Source organism: Oncorhynchus keta, chromosome 20 (genome assembly GCF_023373465.1).
Source record: "Oncorhynchus keta strain PuntledgeMale-10-30-2019 chromosome 20, Oket_V2, whole genome shotgun sequence".
In the NCBI taxonomy this organism is placed as follows: Eukaryota; Metazoa; Chordata; class Actinopteri; order Salmoniformes; family Salmonidae; genus Oncorhynchus; species Oncorhynchus keta.
The window spans coordinates 43,692,094-43,712,093 of record NC_068440.1 but is presented as its reverse complement, the minus strand read 5'-3'; the positions used below and the strand labels follow the sequence as shown (position 1 = coordinate 43,712,093).

Genomic DNA, 20,000 nt, shown 5'->3' with positions numbered 1-20,000 from the left:
TTGTGTGTTGTGTGTTGTTTTTTGTGTGTTGTGTGGTGTTTTGTGTGTTGTGTGTTGTTTTGTGTGTTGTGTGTTGTTTTGTGTGTTGTGTGTTGTTTTGTGTGTTGTGTTGTGTTTTGTGTGTTGTGTTGTGTTTTGTGTGTTGTGTGTTGTTTTGTGTGTTGTGTGTTGTTTTGTGTGTTGTGTTTTGTGTGTTGTGTTTTGTGTGTTGTGTTGTGTTTTGTGTGTTGTGTGTTGTTTTGTGTGTTGTGTGTTGTGTTTTGTGTGTTGTGTTTTGTGTTTTGTGTGTGTTTTGTGTGTTGTGTGTTGTGTTTTGTGTGTTGTGTTGTGTTTTGTGTTTTGTGTGTTTTGTGTGTTGTGTGTTGTTTTGTGTGTTGTGTGTTGTTTTGTGTGTTGTGTTTTGTGTGTTGTGTTGTGTTTTGTGTGTTGTGTTGTGTTTTGTGTGTTGTGTTTTGTTTTGTGTTGTGTTTTGTGTGTTTTGTGTGTTGTGTGTTGTGTTTTGTGTGTTTTGTGTTGTGTTTTGTGTGTTTTGTTTTGTGTGTTTTGTTTTGTGTGTTGTGTTTTGTGTTTTGTGTGTTGTGTTTTGTGTGTTTTGTTTTGTGTGTTTTGTGTTGTGTTTTGTGTGTTTTGTGTTGTGTTTTGTGTGTTTTGTTTTGTGTTTTGTGTTTTGTGTGTTGTGTGTTGTGTTTTGTGTGTTTTGTTTTGTGTGTTTTGTGTTGTGTTTTGTGTGTTTTGTTTTGTGTGTTTTGTGTGTTTTGTGTGTTGTGTGTTGTGTTTTGTGTGTTGTGTTTTGTGTGTTGTGTTTTGTGTGTTTTGTGTGTGTGTTTGTGTTGTGTTTTGTGTGTTTTGTGTTGTGTTTTGTGTTGTTTTTTTTGTGTTTTGTGTGTTGTGTGTTGTGTTTTGTGTGTTTTGTTTTGTGTGTTTTGTGTTGTGTTTTGTGTGTTTTGTTTTGTGTGTTTTGTGTGTTTTGTGTGTTGTGTGTTGTGTTTTGTGTGTTGTGTTTTGTGTGTTTTGTGTGTTGTGTTTTGTGTGTTTTGTGTTGTGTTTTGTGTGTTTTGTGTGTTGTGTTTTGTGTGTTTTGTGTGTTGTGTTTTGTTTTGTGTGTTTTGTGTGTTGTGTTTTGTGTGTTGTGTTTTGTGTTTTGTTTTGTGTGTTTTGTGTGTTGTGTTTTGTGTGTTGTGTGTTGTGTTTTGTTTTGTGTGTTGTGTTTTGTGTGTTGTGTTTTGTTTTGTGTTGTGTTTTGTGTGTTTTGTGTGTTGTGTGTTGTTTTGTGTGTTGTGTGTGTTGTGTTGTGTTTTGTGTGTTGTGTGTTGTGTTGTGTGTTGTTTTGTGTTTTGTGTTTTGTTTTGTGTTTTGTGTGTTGTGTGTTGTGTGTTTTGTGTGTTGTGTTTTGTGTGTTGTGTGTTGTGTTTTGTTTTGTGTGTTGTGTTTTGTGTGTTGTGTTTTGTTTTGTGTTGTGTTTTGTGTGTTTTGTGTGTTGTGTGTTGTTTTGTGTGTTGTGTGTTGTGTGTTGTGTTTTGTGTGTTGTGTGTTGTTTTGTGTGTTGTGTTTTGTGTGTTGTTTTGTGTGTTGTGTTTTGTGTGTGTTGTGTGTTGTGTTTTGTGTGTTGTGTGTTGTGTGTTGTGTTTTGTGTGTTGTGTTTTGTGTGTGTTGTGTGTTGTGTTTTGTGTGTTGTGTTTTGTTTGTGTTGTGTTTTGTGTGTTTTGTGTTTTGTGTGTTGTTTTGTGTGTTGTGTTGTGTTTTGTGTGTTGTGTTTTGTGTGTTGTGTTGTGTTGTGTGTTTTGTGTGTTGTGTTTCGTGTGTTGTGTGTTGTGTTTTGTGTTTTGTGTTTTGTGTGTTGTTTTGTGTGTGTGTTGTGTTTTGTGTGTTGTGTTGTTTTGTGTGTTGTGTTGTGTTTTGTGTGTTGTGTTTTGTGTGTTGAGTTTTGTGTTTTGTGTGTTGTTTTGTGTGTGTGTTGTGTTTTGTGTGTTGTGTTGTGTTTTGTGTGTGTTCTTGTGTGGTTCAGTTGGTAGAGCATGGCTCTTGTATTCATGCATGACTGTAAATTGCTCTGGATACAAGCATAATGTGATATATATTACCTACCCTATGTTGGGTAATGTGTGCCTTAGCAGTCTGATTAGCTGGCTCTGTGTAGCATGCCTCTAGGGTCATTAGTAACAGTGTGACTCACCAGATCTGGTCTGAATGTTGGTGGAATTTAGATGGGAGGTCAGCTCTGTCCGTGCCCTGGGAAGCAGCGGCTACTTTTAGAACACAACGTTCTGAATCAGAATGGAGAACCCAGGCAGCTACAGCGCTGGTTTTTGTTCTAGCACCTGGGTGATGGCATGTCATGCTTCAGAACTGGGTGAGAATGGAACAGAATTCTCTACTCGACTCTACTCTACTCTTCTCCTTTCCTCTTCTCCCTTCCTCTCCTCTCCTCCTTTCCTCTTCTCATATCCTTGTTTCCTGTGCTCTCCTCCTCTCCTTCTCTCCACTCCTCCTCTCCTCTTCTCTCCTCGTCCCATCCCCTCCTCTCCTCCTTTCTCCTCCCCTCCCCTCCTCTCCACTCCTCTCCTCTCCTTTCCTCTTCTCATATCCCTTCCTCCTCCCCCCTCCTCCTCTCAGCTCCTGTCCCAATCACGTACCCCGAATCCGTCCCTAAATCCCAGTCCCTGAATCCCAATCCCTGAGTCCGAGTCCCTGAGTCCCAGTCCCTGAGTCCCTGAGTCCTAGTCCCTGAGTCCCTGAGTCCTAGTCCCTGAGTCCCAGTCCCTGAATCCCAATCCCTGAGTCCCAGTCCCTGAGTCCCAGTCCCTGAGTCCCAGTCCCTGACTCCCAGTCCCTGACTCCCAGTCCCTGACTCCAAGTCCCTGAGTCCCAGTCCCTGAGTCCCAGTCCCTGAGTCCCTGAGTCCTAGTCCCTGAGTCCCTGAGTCCTAGTCCCTGAGTCCCAGTCCCTGAATCCCAATCCCTGAGTCCCAGTCCCTGAGTCCCAGTCCCTGACTCCCAGTCCCTGACTCCCAGTCCCTGACTCCAAGTCCCTGAGTCCCAATCCCGAGTCCCTGAGTCCCAGTCCCTGAGTCCTAATCCCTGAGTCCCAGTCCCTGAGTCCCAGTCCCTGATTCCCAGTCCCTGAGTCCCAGTCCCTGAGTCCCAGTCCCTGAGTCCCAGTCCCTGAGTCCCAGTCCCTGATTCCCAGTCCCTGATTCCCAGTCCCTGAGTCCCAGTCCCAGTCCCTGAGTCCCAGTCCAGAAGCCATCTTTAAACACCACTCCAGATATAACAACATTTCTCTTGTTTGGAGAAATTCAGAAGCTGGAATCCCAATTTGCTCCAATAGAGAATTTAGTAGCAAAGCATCAGCTCAGCAGGTAGATGAACTCTGTCACAATCTCTGATGTGTCGAAGGCCCATTTTCTATTCTGTCTGATGTCTCTAGCCAGGTTCACTGTGGAGCTGTGTGTGTGTGTGTGTGTGTGTGTGTGTGTGTGTGTGTGTGTGTGTGTGTGTGTGTGTGTGTGTGTGTGTGTGTGTGTGTGTGTGTGTGTGTGTGTGTGTGTGTGTGTGTGTGTGTGCGGGTGTGTGTGTGCGCGCGTGTGTGCGCGCGTGCGCGTGGGTGCGTGTGTGTGTGTGTGTGTGTGTGTGTGTGTGTGTGTGTGTGTGCGTGCGTGTGTGTGAGTGTGGGTGCGTGTGTGTGTGTGGGTGCGTGCGTGCGTGTGTGTGTGTGGGTGCGTATGTGAGTGCGTACGTGTGAACTTGTGCGTGTGTGTGTGGCTGCAGGATGAAAGGATGCAGACCACTCAGGTGACCACATTGGGGGGGACCTCTATGGAACTCCACCATTCAGACTGGAAACCTCTGGTTATATACACTCTGGTAGTTTGGGAAGAGATCCTTGTTCTTATTTCTCTGTTGAATTCCCTCAGAGACCGATGTCCTTCCTATGAGACCTGCTAATGTTGTTCCCTTGAAGAGGACCTCATCAGCAGTCAGGAAATGCCCATTTAAAAGCATATATTCTCACATATATGTGACTCGTTTCAGGGAATTGTTTTACTTTATTTTATTTCACCGTTATTTAAACCAGGTAGTCTAGTTGAGAACAAGTTCTCATTTACAACTGTGACCTGGCCAAGATAAAGCAAAGCAGTGCGACACAAACAACAACACAGAGTTACACATGGAGTAAAACAAACATACAGTCAATAATACAGTAGAAAAGTCTATATACAGTGTGTGCAAATGAGGTAGGATAAAGGAGGTAATAAATATGCATAGTGGTGACATAATAAAATACATAGGACATGGTGGCAAAGTAATTACAATTAAACACTGGAATGGTAGATGAGCAGAAGTAGAGATACTGGGGTGCAAAAGAGCAAGATAAATAATATATAATATATGCCATTTAGCAGACGCTTTTATCCAAAGCGACTTACAGTCATGTGTGCATACATTCTACGTATGGGTGGTCCCGGGAATCGAACCCACTACCCTGGCGTTACAAGCGCCATGCTCTACCAACTGTGCTACAGAAGGACTGTAAATAAATACAGTATGGGGATGAGGTAGTTGGATGGGCTATGTACAGGTGCAGTAATCTGTGAGCTGCTCTGACAGTTGGTGCTTAAAGCTAGTGAGGGAGATAAGTGTTTCCAGTTTCAGAGATTTTTGTAGTTCGTTCCAGTCATTGGCAGCAGAGAACTGGAAGGATAGGCGGCCAAAGGAAGTGTTGGCTTTGGGCATGACCAGTGAAATATACCTGCTGGAGCGCATGCTACGAGTGGGTGCTGCTATGGTGACCAGTAAGCTGAGATAAGGCGGGGCTTTACCTAGCAGAGACTTGTAGATGACCTGGAGCCAGTGGGTTTGGCGACGACTATGAATCGAGGGCCAGCCGACTAGAGCGTACAGGTTGCAGTGGTGGGTAGTATATGGGGCTTTGGTGACAAAACGGATGGCACTGTGATAGACTGCATCCAATATATTGACTAGAGTGTTGGAGGTTATTTTGTAAATGACATCACCGATGTCAAGGATCGGTAGGATAGTCAGTTTTACGAGGCTATGTTTGGCTGCATGAGTGAAGGATGCTTTGTTGCGAAATAGAAATCCGATTCTAGACTGGAAATGTTTAATGTGAGTCTGGAAGGAGAGTTTACAGTCTAACCAGACACCTAGGTATTTGTAGTTGTCCACATATTTTAAGTCAGAACCGTCCAGAGTAGTGATGCTGGGCGGGCGGGCAAGTGCGGGCAGCGATCGGTTGACTTTAAACGGTTTAAGAGCAGTTGGATGCCACGGAAGGAGAGTTGTATGGCATTGAGGTTCGTCTGGAGGTTAGTTAACACAGTGTCCAAAGAAGGGCCAGATGTATACTGAATGGTGTCGTCTGCGTAGAGGTGGATCAGAGAATCACCAGCAGCAAGAGCGACATCATTGATTTATACAGAGAAAAGAGTCGGCTCAAGAATTGAACCCTTGTGGCACCCCCATAAAGACTGCCAGTGGTCCGGACAACAGGCCCTCCGATTTGACATACTGACTTCTATCAGAGAAGTATTTGGTGAACCAGGCGAGGCAATCATTTGAGAAACCAAGGCTGTTGAGTCTGCCAATAAGAATGTTGTGATTGACAGAGTCAAAAGCCTTGGCCAGGTCGATGAATACGGCTGCACAGCAGAGCTGTATTTGGAGGGCGAGTTGGTTAGGATGATATCTAAGAGGGTGCCCGTGTTTACCCATTTGGGGTTGTACCTGGTGGGTTCATTGATAATTTGTGTGAGATTGAGGACATCAAGCTTAGATTGTAGGATGGCCGGGGTGTTAAGCATGTCACAGTTTAGGTCACCTAGCAGCACGAGCTCTGAGGATAGATGGTGTTCTCTACTTCACAGTTTAGGTCACCTAGCAGCACGAGCTCTGAGGATAGATGGTGTTCTCTACTTCACAGTTTAGGTCACCTAGCAGCATGAGCTCTGAGGATAGATGGTGTTCACTACTACACAATTTAGGTCACCTTTATTTTAATTGAACGCGCCCTCCAGTTTCACCTGGGACCCCTAGCCCTAAGAAGTTATTAAAGAGATGGGTGGGGCTAAAGCTTAACCTCTAGTGACTCCCAAACTTCAAAATATGCTTTACAGCCAAAGCTAGACAAGCAAGTTTATCGATAGCCTAGCATAGCATTTTGTCCAGCTAGCAGCAGGTAACTTGGTCACGGAAATCAGAAAATCAATCAATTAAAATTGTTTACCTTTGATGAGCTTCGGATGTTTTCACTCACGAGACTCCCAGTTAGATAGCCAATGTTCATTTTTTCCAAAAATGTTGTTTTTGTAGGCGAAATAGCTCCGTTTGTTCTTCACGTTTGGCTGAGAAATCGACCAGAAATTGTGGTCACGAAAACACCGAAAAATATTCCAAATTAGCTCCATAATATCGACAGAAACATGGCAAACGTTGTTTATAATCAATCTTCAAGGTGTTTTTCAAATATCTATTCGATAATATATCCACCGGTACAATTGGTTTTTCAGTAGGACCGATTGGAATAATGAATACCTCTGTATTTTACGCGAGAATCACTCTGAGTGCCATCAGGTGACCACTTGCGCAATGTAGCTGCTTACGGGTATTCTTCAACATAAATGCATAAAACTACGTCACAATGCTGTAGACACCTTGGGGAATACGGAGAAAGAGTAATCTGGTTGATAGCCCATTCACTGCTCCATAGGGACGCATTGGAACGCAGCGCTTTCAAAAGATGAGTCTCTTCTGGATTGGATTTTTCTCAGGCTTTCGCCTGCAATATCAGTTCTGTTATACTCACGGACAATATTTTTACAGTTTTGGAAACTTTAGAGTGTTTTCTATCCTAAGCTGTCAATTATATGAATATTCTAGCATCTGGTCCTGAGAAATAGGCCGTTTACTATGGGAACATTATTTTTCCAAACATAAAAATAGTGCCCCCCTACCCACAAACCCCCCTAGCCACAAAAGGTAACAGGGCTTGAACGATGCTGAATGCAACTAGACAATGAAGAGCTCTCCAGTAGGTGTACCAGAACAATCAAAGGCCATTTTCTCAAATGTGAGTTTACAAGTTTGTCAACTTTCAAATCATAATTATTTTCTCATTGTTCCTGTAGTGTATGACATCTCACTTTGTAGCTTTGAGACTCTACTTTTATTTTATTTTATTTTTTGTAAAGAAAAAAAACATTTAAAAAAACATTTCAAATGTTGCTACATAAGAACGAATCAGTCACATATTCACATATATTCACTTGCGTTTTATTTAAATGCTGTTTACATGATGATTGTTTATGCAGCAGCGTCACATAAACAACCAGGGGGCCAAATCAGTGCATCTTATCGTGCCGAACCTAACCTATTGTCATCTGAGGATAATTTTAAGTGACGCCAGCCCAAGGCTACCTAGCCCCTGTGTCACTGGCACTCAGAGATGTATAGCACTCCGCTGGCCACCACAGACCTGGTACACTGAACAAAAAACAGAAATGTAACATGTGTAGTGTTGGTCACCCTTGTTTCATGAGCTGAAATAAAAGATCCCAGAAATGTTCCATACGCACAAAAAAGCTTATTTCTCTCAGATGTTTGTTTCCATCCCTGTTAGTGAGCATTTCTCATTTGCCAAGATAATCCATCCACCTGACAGGTGTGGCGTATCAAGAAGCTAATTAAACAGCATGATCATTTCACAGGTGCACCTTGTGCTGGGGACAATCAAAGGCCACTCTAAACTGTGAAGCTTTGTCACACAACACAATGCCACAGACGTCTCAAGTTTTGAGGGAGCGTGCAATTAGCATGCTGACTGCAGGAATGTCCACCAGAGCTGTTGCCAGAGAATTTAATCTTCAATTCTCTGCCAGAAGTTTCCTCCAACGTCAGCGGTTTGCTGATGACAACATTGTGAACAGAGTGTCCCATGGTGGCGGTGGGGTTATGGTATGGGGCAGGCATAAGCTACGGACAACGAAAACGGTCGCTTTTTATCAAAGTTCATTTGAATGCACAGAGAAACCGTGACAAGATCCTGATGCCCATTGTCGTGCCATTCATCCGCCGCCATCACTTCATGCTTCATTATGATAATGTCGCAAGGACCTGTACATAAATCCTGGAGGCTGAAAATGTCCCAGTTCTTCCATGGCCTGCATCCTCACCAGACATGTCACCCATTGAGCATGTTTGGGATGCTCTGGATTGTGTACGACAGAGTGTTCCAGTTTCTGCCAATATCCAACAACAATCAACAAACAAACAAAAACACTGACTGCTTTACTGATACTTTTTTTTTTTTTTAAAGGTAACCAACAGATGTATTCAAATTAAATCAAATCACAGTGTATTGGTCACGTACACGTGTTTAGCAGATGTTATTGCGAGTGTAGTGAAATGCTTGTGCTTCCAGCTCCGACAGTGTATGGTCAGGGCGTGAGTTGGGTGGGTTATCTACGTTTGTTTTTCTATGAGTTGATATTTCTGTGTTTGGCCTGGTATGGTTCTCAATCAGAGACAGCTGTCAATCGTTGTCCCTGATTGAGAACCGTACTTAGGCAGCCCGTTTTCACCCGGAACTGTTTCTGTTTTTATTAAAAGAATCATGAACACGTACCACTCTGGGCATTGGTCCTCCAATCCTTCCTACTGCTCCTCGTCAGAGGAGGAAGAAGACTGTTACAAGTATATACTGTACTGGGGCGGCAGCGTAGCCTAGTGGTTAGAGCGTTGGACTATTAACCAGAAGGTTGCGAGTTCAAACCCCGAGCTGACAATGTACAAATCTGTCGTTCTGCCCCTGAACAGGCAGTTAACCCACTGTTCCCAGGCCGTCATTGAAAATAAGAATGTGTTCTTAACTGACTTGCCTGGTTAAATAAAGGTAAAATTTAAAATATGTACATAAAATAATAAAATAAAACATAAACAAAAAATATACATGAACAATAAAATATACATAAACAAACCAAATACTGCAGAGTTTAAGAGCTAGTTGCTGCCATCATTCAGTGTATTCCCAGTCATGTGAAATCCATAGATTAGTGTCACACCTGCTTCCCCTCTCTGGTGCACGAGGCCACCAGGCTGCTCTTCATTGCACTCACCTATTACACACATTGGACTCCTTCACAAAGTTGTTCCTTATCTGTCTGCTCCTCAGTTTGTTCCCCATGATGTCATTATGGTTTCCCCTGTTCAGACATTTTTATTTAACTAGGCAAGTCAATTAAGAGCAATTTCATATATACAATGACATCCACCCAGGGAACAGTGGGTTAACTGGTCTAGGAACAGTGGGTTAACTGGTCTAGGAACAGTGGAACAGTGGGTTAACTGGTCTAGGAACAGTGGATTAACTGGCCTAGGAACAGTGGGTTAACTGGTCTAGGAACAGTGGATTAACTGGCCTAGGAACAGTGGGTTAACTGGTCTAGGAACACTGGGTTAACTGGCCTAGGAACAGCGGGTTAACTGGTCTAGGAACAGTGGGTTAACTGGTCTAGGAACACTGGGTTAACTGGCCTAGGAACAGCGGGTTAACTGGTCTAGGAACAGTGGGTTAACTGGTCTAGGAACAGTGGGTTAACTGGTCTAGGAACACTGGGTTAACTGGCCTAGGAACAGCGGGTTAACTGGTCTAGGAACAGTGGGTTAACTGGTCTAGGAACACTGGGTTAACTGGCCTAGGAACAGCGGGTTAACTGGTCTAGGAACAGTGGGTTAACTGGTCTAGGAACAGTGGGTTAACTGGTCTAGGAACAGTGGGTTAACTGGTCTAGGAACAGTGGGTTAACTGGTCTAGGAACACTGGGTTAACTGGTCTAGGAACAGTGGATTAACTGGTCTAGGAACAGTGGGGTTAACTGGTCTAGGAACAGTGGGTTAACTGGTCTAGGAACAGCGGGTTAACTGGTCTAGGAACAGTGGGTTAACTGGTCTAGGAACACTGGGTTAACTGGCCTAGGAACAGCGGGTTAACTGGTCTAGGAACAGTGGGTTAACTGGTCTAGGAACAGCGGGTTAACTGGTCTAGGAACAGTGGGTTAACTGGTCTAGGAACACTGGGTTAACTGGCCTAGGAACAGCGGGTTAACTGGTCTAGGAACAGTGGGTTAACTGGTCTAGGAACAGTGGGTTAACTGGCCTGGGAACAGTGGGTTAACTGGTCTAGGAACACTGGGTTAACTGGTCTAGGAACAGTGGGATAACTGGTCTAGGAACAGTGGGTTAACTGGTCTAGGAACACTGGGTTAACTGGTCTAGGAACAGTGGGATAACTGGTCTAGGAACAGTGGGTTAACTGGTCTAGGAACACTGGGTTAACTGGTCTAGGAACAGTGGGATAACTGGTCTAGGAACAGTGGATTAACTGGTCTAGGAACAGTGGGTTAACTGGTCTAGGAACACTGGGTTAACTGGTCTAGGAACAGTGGGATAACTGGTCTAGGAACAGTGGGTTAACTGGTCTAGGAACAGTGGGTTAACTGGTCTAGGAACAGTGGAACAGTGGGTTAACTGGTCTAGGAACAGTGGGTTAACTGGTCTAGGAACAGTGGGTTAACTGGTCTAGGAACAGTGGGTTAACTGGTCTAGGAACAGTGGGTTAACTGGTCTAGGAACAGTGGGTTAACTGGTCTAGGAACAGTGGGTTAACTGGCCTAGGAACAGTGGGTTAACTGGTCTAGGAACAGTGGGTTAACTGGTCTAGGAACAGTGGGTTAACTGGTCTAGGAACAGTGGGTTAACTGGTCTGGGACCAGTGGGTTAACTGGTCTAGGAACAGTGGATTAACTGGTCTAGGAACAGTGGGTTAACTGGTCTAGGAACAGTGGGTTAACTGGCCTAGGAACAGTGGGTTAACTGGTCTAGGAACAGTGGGTTAACTGGTCTAGGAACAGTGGGTTAACTGGTCTAGGAACAGTGTGTTAACTGGTCTAGGAACAGTGGGTTAACTGGTCTAGGAACAGTGGGTTAACTGGTCTAGGAACAGTGGGTTAACTGGTCTAGGAACAGTGGGTTAACTGGTCTAGGAACAGTGGGTTAACTGTCCTAGGAACAGTGGGTTAACTGGTCTAGGAACAGTTGGCTAACTGGTCTAGGAACAGTGGGTTAACTGGTCTAGGAACAGTGGGTTAACTGTCCTAGGAACAATACTGTGTACATTATATACCTGTTATACCTGTGTATAATGTACACACAATACTGTGTACATTATATACCTGTTATACCTGTGTATAATGTACACGCAATACTGTTTTTTATTTTTTATTTTACCTTTATTTAACTAGGCAAGTCAGTTGAGAACAAATTCTTATTTTCAATGACGGCCTGGGAACAGTGGGTTAACTGCCTGTTCAGGGGCAGAACGACAGATTTGTACCTTGTCGGCTCGGGGGTTTGAACGTGCAACCTTCCGCTTACTAAGGTGTTAATCCAGAACTGTCCCCTTTGGCAGTGTTAATCCAGACTGTCCCCTTTGGCAGTGTTAATCCAGACTGTTCCCTTTGGCAGTGTTAATCCAGACTGTCCCCTTTGGCAGTGTTAATCCAGGGATGTCCCCTTTGGCAGTGTTAATCCAGACTGTCCCCTTTGGCAGTGTTAATCCAGACTGTTCCCTTTGGCAGTGTTAATCCAGACTGTTCCCTTTGGCAGTGTTAATCCAGACTGTTCCCTTTGGCAGTGTTAATCCAGACTGTCCCATTTGGCAGTGTTAATCCAGGGCTGTTCCCTTTGGCAGTGTTAATCCAGACTGTCCCATTTGGCAGTGTTAATCCAGACTGTCAAATTTGGCAGTGTTAATCCAGGGCTGTTCCCTTTGGCAGTGTTAATCCAGACTGTCCCCTTTGGCAGTGTTAATCCAGACTGTCCCCTTTGGCAGTGTTAATCCAGACTGTCCCCTTTGGCAGTGTTAATCCAGAACTGTCCCCTTTGGCAGTGTTAATCCAGGGCTGTCCCCTTTGGCAGTGTTAATCCAGACTGTCCCCTTTGGCAGTGTTAATCCAGACTGTCCCCTTTGGCAGTGTTAATCCAGGGCTGTCCCCTTTGGCAGTGTTAATCCAGGGCTGTCCCCTTTGGCAGTGTTAATCCAGGGCTGTCCCCTTTGGCAGTGTTAATCCAGGGCTGTCCCCTTTGGCAGTGTTAATCCAGACTGTCCCCTTTGGCAGTGTTAATCCAGACTGTCCCCTTTGGCAGTGTTAATCCAGACTGTCCCCTTTGGCAGTGTTAATCCAGACTGTCCCCTTTGGCAGTGTTAATCCAGACTGTTCCCTTTGGCAGTGTTAATCCAGGGCTGTCCCCTTTGGCAGTGTTAATCCAGACTGTCCCCTTTGGCAGTGTTAATCCAGACTGTCCCCTTTGGCAGTGTTAATCCAGACTGTCCCCTTTGGCAGTGTTAATCCAGACTGTCCCCTTTGGCAGTGTTAATCCAGACTGTCCCCTTTGGCAGTGTTAATCCAGACTGTCCCCTTTGGCAGTGTTAATCCAGACTGTCCCCTTGTATCCCTGTGTGTGTTCTCCAGGCGAGGCCCAGTAAAGCCTGATGTGCTGTCAATCCAGTGGTCAGGGAGAAGATCCAACCGAAGGCTTCAAAGAAATAACAGTCTGTCTCCTAACAACCCACTACTCAGCCTGGTCAATTCAGGTGCAATCACACACACACACACACACACACACACACACACACACACACACACACACACACACACACACACACACACACACACACACACACACACACACACACACACACACACACACACACACACACACACACACACACACACGCGCGCGCACACACACTGGTATACTGTAGGACCAACTGGTGACTCAGTCTGACTGCTATACTGTAGGACCAGCTGGTGACTCAGTTTGACTGCTATACTGTAGGACCAGCTGGGGACTCAGTCTGACTGCTATACTGTAGGACCAGCTGGTGACTCAGTCTGACTGCTATACTGCAGGACCAGCTGGTGACTCAGTCTGACTGCTATACTGTAGGACCAGCTGGTGACTCAGTCTGACTGCTATACTGTAGGACCAGCTGGTGACTCAGTCTGACTGCTATACTGTAGGATCAGCTGGTGACTCAGTCTGACTGCTATACTGTAGGACCAACTGGTGACTCAGTCTGACTGCTATACTGTAGGACCAGTATTACTGGTATACTGGAGGATCAGCTGGGTACTCAGTCTGACTGCTATACTGTAGGACCAGCTGGTGACTCAGTCTGACTGCTATACTGTAGGACCAGCTGGGGACTCAGTCTGACTGCTATACTGTAGGACCAGCTGGTGACTCAGTCTGACTGCTATACTGCAGGACCAGCTGGGGACTCAGTCTGACTGCTATACTGTAGGACCAGCTGGGGACTCAGTCTGACTGCTATACTGTAGGACCAGCTGGTGACTCAGTCTGACTGCTATACTGTAGGACCAGCTGGTGACTCAGTCTGACCGCTATACTGTAGGACCAGCTGGTGACTCAGTCTGACTGCTATACTGTAGGATCAGCTGGTGACTCAGTCTGACTGCTATACTGTAGGACCAGCTGGTGACTCAGTCTGACTGCTATACTGCAGGACCAGCTGGTGACTCAGTCTGACTGCTATACTGCAGGACCAGCTGGTGACTCAGTCTGACTGCTATACTGTAGGACCAGCTGGTGACTCAGTCTGACTGCTATACTGTAGGACCAGCTGGTGACTCAGTCTGACTGCTATACTGCAGGACCAGCTGGTGACTCAGTCTGACTGCTATACTGTAGGACCAGCTGGTGACTCAGTCTGACTGCTATACTGTAGGACCAGCTGGTGACTCAGTCTGACTGCTATACTGCAGGACCAGCTGGTGACTCAGTCTGACTGCTATACTGTAGGACCAGCTGGTGACTCAGTCTGACTGCTATACTGTAGGACCAGCTGGTGACTCAGTCTGACTGCTATACTGCAGGACCAGCTGGTGACTCAGTCTGACTGCTATACTGTAGGACCAGCTGGTGACTCAGTCTGACTGCTATACTGTAGGACCAGCTGGTGACTCAGTCTGACTGCTATACTGTAGGACCAGCTGGTGACTCAGTCTGACTGCTATACTGCAGGACCAGCTGGTGACTCAGTCTGACTGCTATACTGCAGGACCAGCTGGTGACTCAGTCTGACTGCTATACTGCAGGACCAGCTGGTGACTCAGTCTGACTGCTATACTGCAGGACCAGCTGGTGACTCAGTCTGACTGCTATACTGCAGGAACCAGCTGGTGACTCAGTCTGACTGCGATACTGCAGGACCAGCTGGTGACTCAGTCTGACTGCTATACTGCAGGACCAGCTGGTGACTCAGTCTGACTGCTATACTGCAGGACCAGCTGGTGACTCAGTCTGACTGCTATACTGTACGACCAGCTGGTGACTCAGTCTGACTGCTATACTGTACGACCAGCTGGTGACTCAGTCTGACTGCTATACTGTACGACCAGCTGGTGGTGGTTCTATTTTAATCAGATTATATTCTTTGTTTAACATGTTCACGTGTTTTAGAACAGTTGTTTCAAACGGAATTAGAAGCTGTATCTATCTACATCAAGTCATTGAGTGTCAATGGCCCAGAGAATTAGAGTACGCACACACACGCACACGGACATATGGACACACACACAGCCGAAGTAGCATTATTCTATTCTAACCGAGTTGAGTGACATCTGATTACCCCAGGTCAGAGGAAATGTGCCAATGCATTGTAGGTGTGTTCTGCTCCCACTGTGCCAGGTCTGTATGACGAGGACAACCAATGGATGACTCAGGTCAACAGACTCCAGAAGCTTATTGACCGGCTAGAGAAAAAGGTACATGGAAAATATAAAGCACCCTATTCCATCCACTCTCCCTGGTTTTATTCCCTAAATCTCCATCTCTATATAACTCTCTCCATCTCCATCTCTATATAACTCTCTCCATCTCTATATAACTCTCTCCATCTCCATCTCTATATAACTCTCTCCATCTCCATCTCTATATAACTCTCTCCATCTCTATATAACTCTCTCCATCTCTATATAACTCTCTCCATCTCTATATAACTCTCTCCATCTCTATATAACTCTCTCCATCTCTATATAACTCTCTCCATCTCTATATAACTCTCTCCATCTCTATATAACTCTCTCCATCTCTATATAACTCTCTCCATCTCCATCTCTATATAACTCTCTCCATCTCTATATAACTCTCTCCATCTCCATCTCTATATAACTCTCTCCATCTCTATATAACTCTCTCCATCTCTATATAACTCTCTCCATCTCTATATAACTCTCTCCATCTCTATATAACTCTCTCCATCTCTATATAACTCTCTCCATCTCTATATAACTCTCTCCATCTCTATATAACTCTCTCCATCTCCATCTCTATATAACTCTCTCCATCTCCATCTCTATATAACTCTCTCCATCTCTATATAACTCTCTCCATCTCTATATAACTCTCTCCATCTCTATATAACTCTCTCCATCTCTATATAACTCTCTCCATCTCCATCTCTATATAACTCTCTCCATCTCCATCTCTATATAACTCTCTCCATCTCTATATAACTCTCTCCATCTCTATTTAACTCTATCCATCTCTATATAACTCTCTCCATCTCTATATAACTCTTCTCCATCTCTATATAACTCTCTCCATCTCTATTTAACTCTCTCCATCTCTATATAACTCTCTCCATCTCTATATAACTCTCTCCATCTCTATATAACTCTCTCCATCTCTATATAACTCTCTCCATCTCCATCTCTATTTAACTCTATCCATCTCTATATAACTCTCTCCATCTCTATATAACTCTCTCCATCTCTATATAACTCTCTCCATCTCTATATAACTCTCTCCATCTCTATATAACTCTCTCCATCTCTATATAACTCTCTCAACCTCTATATAACTCTCTCCATCTCTATATAACTCTCTCCACCTCTATATAACTCTCTCCATCTCTATATAACTCTCTCCATCTCCATCTATATATAACTCTCTCCTTCTCCATCTCTATATAACTCTCCATCTCTATATAACTCTCTCCATCTCTATATAACTCTCTCCATCTCCATCTCTATATAACTCTCTCCATCTCTATATAACTCTCTCCATCTCCATCTCTATATAACTCTTTCCATCTCTATATAACTCTCTCCATCTCTATATAACTCTCTCCATCTCTATATAACTCTCTCCATCTCTATATAACTCTCTCCATCTCTATATAACTCTCTCCATCTCTATATAACTCTCTCCATCTCTATATAACTCTCTCCATCTCCATCTCTATATAACTCTCTCCATCTCCATCTCTATATAACTCTCTCCATCTCTATATAACTCTCTCCATCTCTATATAACTCTCTCCATCTCTATATAACTCTCTCCATCTCTATATAACTCTCTCCATCTCTATATAACTCTCTCCATCTCTATATAACTCTCTCCATCTCTATATAACTCTCTCCATCTCTATATAACTCTCTCCATCTCTTTATAACTCTCTCCATCTCTATATAACTCTCTCAACCTCTATATAACTCTCTCCATCTCTATATAACTCTCTCCATCTCTATATAACTCTCTCCATCTCTATATAACTCTCTCCATCTCTATATAACTCTCTCCATCTCTATATAACTCTCTCCATCTCTTTATAACTCTCTCCATCTCTATATAACTCTCTCCATCTCTATATAACTCTCTCCATCTCTATATAACTCTCTCCATCTCCATCTCTATATAACTCTCTCCATCTCTTTATAACTCTCTCCATCTCCATCTCTATTTAACTCTCTCCATCTCTTTATAACTCTCTCCATCTCTTTATAACTCTCTCCATCTCTTTATAACTCTCTCCATCTCTTTATAAATCTCTCCATCTCCATCTCTATTTAACTCTCTCCATCTCTATATAACTCTCTCCATCTCTTTATAACTCTCTCCATCTCTATATAACTCTCTCCATCTCTATATAACTCTCTCCATCTCTATATAACTCTCTCAACCTCTATATAACTCTCTCCATCTCTATATAACTCTCTCCATCTCTATATAACTCTCTCCATCTCTATATAACTCTCTCCATCTCCATCTCTATATAACTCTCTCCATCTCTATATAACTCTCTCCATCTCCATCTCTATATAACTCTCTCCATCTCTATATAACTCTCTCCATCTCTATATAACTCTCTCCATCTCTATATAACTCTCTCCATCTCTATATAACTCTCTCCATCTCCATCTCTATATAACTCTCTCCATCTCCATCTCTATATAACTCTCTCCATCTCTATATAACTCTCTCCATCTCCATCTCTATATAACTCTCTCCATCTCTATATAACTCTCTCCATCTCTATATAACTCTCTCCATCTCTATATAACTCTCTCCATCTCTATATAACTCTCTCCATCTCTATATAACTCTCTCCATCTCTATAACTCTCTCCATCTCTATATAACTCTCTCCATCTCCATCTCTATATAACTCTCTCCATCTCCATATAACTCTCTCCATCTCTATATAACTCTCTCCATCTCTATATAACTCTCTCCATCTCTATATAACTCTCTCCATCTCTTTATAACTCTCTCCATCTCTATATAACTCTCTCCATCTCTATATAACTCTCTCCATCTCTATATAACTCTCTCCATCTCTATATAACTCTCTCCATCTCTATATAACTCTCTCCATCTCTTTATAACTCTCTCCATCTCTATATAACTCTCTCCATCTCCATCTCTATATAACTCTCTCCATCTCTATATAACTCTCTCCATCTCTTTATAACTCTCTCCATCTCTATATAACTCTCTCCATCTCTATATAACTCTCTCCATCTCTATATAACTCTCTCCATCTCCATCTCTATATAACTCTCTCCATCTCTATATAACTCTCTCCATCTCTTTATAACTCTCTCCATCTCTATATAACTCTCTCCATCTCTATATAACTCTCTCCATCTCTATATAACTCTCTCCATCTCCATCTCTATATAACTCTCTCCATCTCTATATAACTCTCTCCATCTCTATATAACTCTCTCCATCTCTATATAACTCTCTCCATCTCTATATAACTCTCTCCATCTCTATATAACTCTCTCCATCTCTATATAACTCTCTCCATCTCTATATAACTCTCTCCATCTCTATATAACTCTCTCCATCTCTATATAACTCTCTCCATCTCTTTATAACTCTCTCCATCTCTATATAACTCTCTCCATCTCTATATAACTCTCTCCATCTCTATATAACTCTCTCCATCTCTATATAACTCTCTCCATCTCTATATAACTCTCTCCATCTCTATATAACTCTCTCCATCTCTATATAACTCTCTCCATCTCCATCTCTATATAACTCTCTCCATCTCTATATAACTCTCTCCATCTCTATATAACTCTCCATCTCTATATAACTCTCTCCATCTCTATATAACTCTCTCCATCTCCATCTCTATATAACTCTCTCCATCTCTATATAACTCTCTCCATCTCCATCTCTATATAACTCTCTCCATCTCTATATAACTCTCTCCATCTCTATATAACTCTCTCCATCTCTATATAACTCTCTCCATCTCTTTATAACTCTCTCCATCTCTATATAACTCTCTCCATCTCTATAACTCTCTCCATCTCTATATAACTCTCTCCATCTCCATCTCTATATAACTCTCTCCATCTCCATATAACTCTCTCCATCTCTATATAACTCTCTCCATCTCTATATAACTCTCTCCATCTCTATATAACTCTCTCCATCTCTTTATAACTCTCTCCATCTCTATATAACTCTCTCCATCTCTATATAACTCTCTCCATCTCTATATAACTCTCTCCATCTCTATATAACTCTCTCCATCTCTATATAACTCTCTCCATCTCTTTATAACTCTCTCCATCTCTATATAACTCTCTCCATCTCCATCTCTATATAACTCTCTCCATCTCTATATAACTCTCTCCATCTCTTTATAACTCTCTCCATCTCTATATAACTCTCTCCATCTCTATATAACTCTCTCCATCTCTATATAACTCTCTCCATCTCCATCTCTATATAACTCTCTCCATCTCTATATCTCTCTCCATCTCTTTATAACTCTCTCCATCTCTATATAACTCTCTCCATCTCTATATAACTCTCTCCATCTCTATATAACTCTCTCCATCTCTATATAACTCTCTCCATCTCTATATAACTCTCTCCATCTCTATATAACTCTCTCCATCTCTATATAACTCTCTCCATCTCCATATAACTCTCTCCATCTCTATATAACTCTCTCCATCTCCATCTCTATATAACTCTCTCCATCTCTATATAACTCTCTCCATCTCTATATAACTCTCTCCATCTCTATATAACTCTCTCCATCTCTATATAACTCTCTCCATCTCTATATAACTCTCTCCATCTCTATATAACTCTCTCCATCTCTATATAACTCTCTCCATCTCTATATAACTCTCTCCATCTCTATATAACTCTCTCCATCTCCATCTCTATATAACTCTCTCCATCTCTATATAACTCTCTCCATCTCTATATAACTCTCTCCATCTCTATATAACTCTCTCCATCTCTATATAACTCTCTCCATCTCTATATAACTCTCTCCATCTCTTTATAACTCTCTCCATCTCTATATAACTCTCTCCATCTCTATATAACTCTCTCCATCTCTATATAACTCTCTCCATCTCTTTATAACTCTCTCCATCTCTATATAACTCTCTCCATCTCTATATAACTCTCTCCATCTCCATCTCTATATAACTCTCTCCATCTCTATATAACTCTCTCCATCTCCATCTCTATATAACTCTCTCCATCTCTCTATCATTCTCTCACTGGTCACTGACTTGTATGAGTCACACAGTGCAGTAAACATGTAAATGACTGAAGTGTTTCTTAGCAAGGCATA

The 20,000-nt window shown here is 43.0% G+C and overlaps 1 protein-coding gene across 32 annotated transcripts in view; it reads left to right on the top strand.

Annotated features, from left to right (window-relative positions):
• necab1 (N-terminal EF-hand calcium binding protein 1) overlaps window positions 1-20,000 on the top strand; it is a 147,128-nt gene that overhangs the window by 98,126 nt on the left and 29,002 nt on the right. For all 32 annotated transcript variants that reach the window (XM_052473004.1, XM_052473000.1, XM_052473022.1 and 29 more), the window contains exons 7-8: window positions 12,545-12,666; window positions 14,787-14,863. In XM_052473004.1, the coding sequence (XP_052328964.1) occupies window positions 12,545-12,666; window positions 14,787-14,863 (199 nt within the window). The remainder of the gene's footprint in view (window positions 1-12,544; window positions 12,667-14,786; window positions 14,864-20,000) is intronic.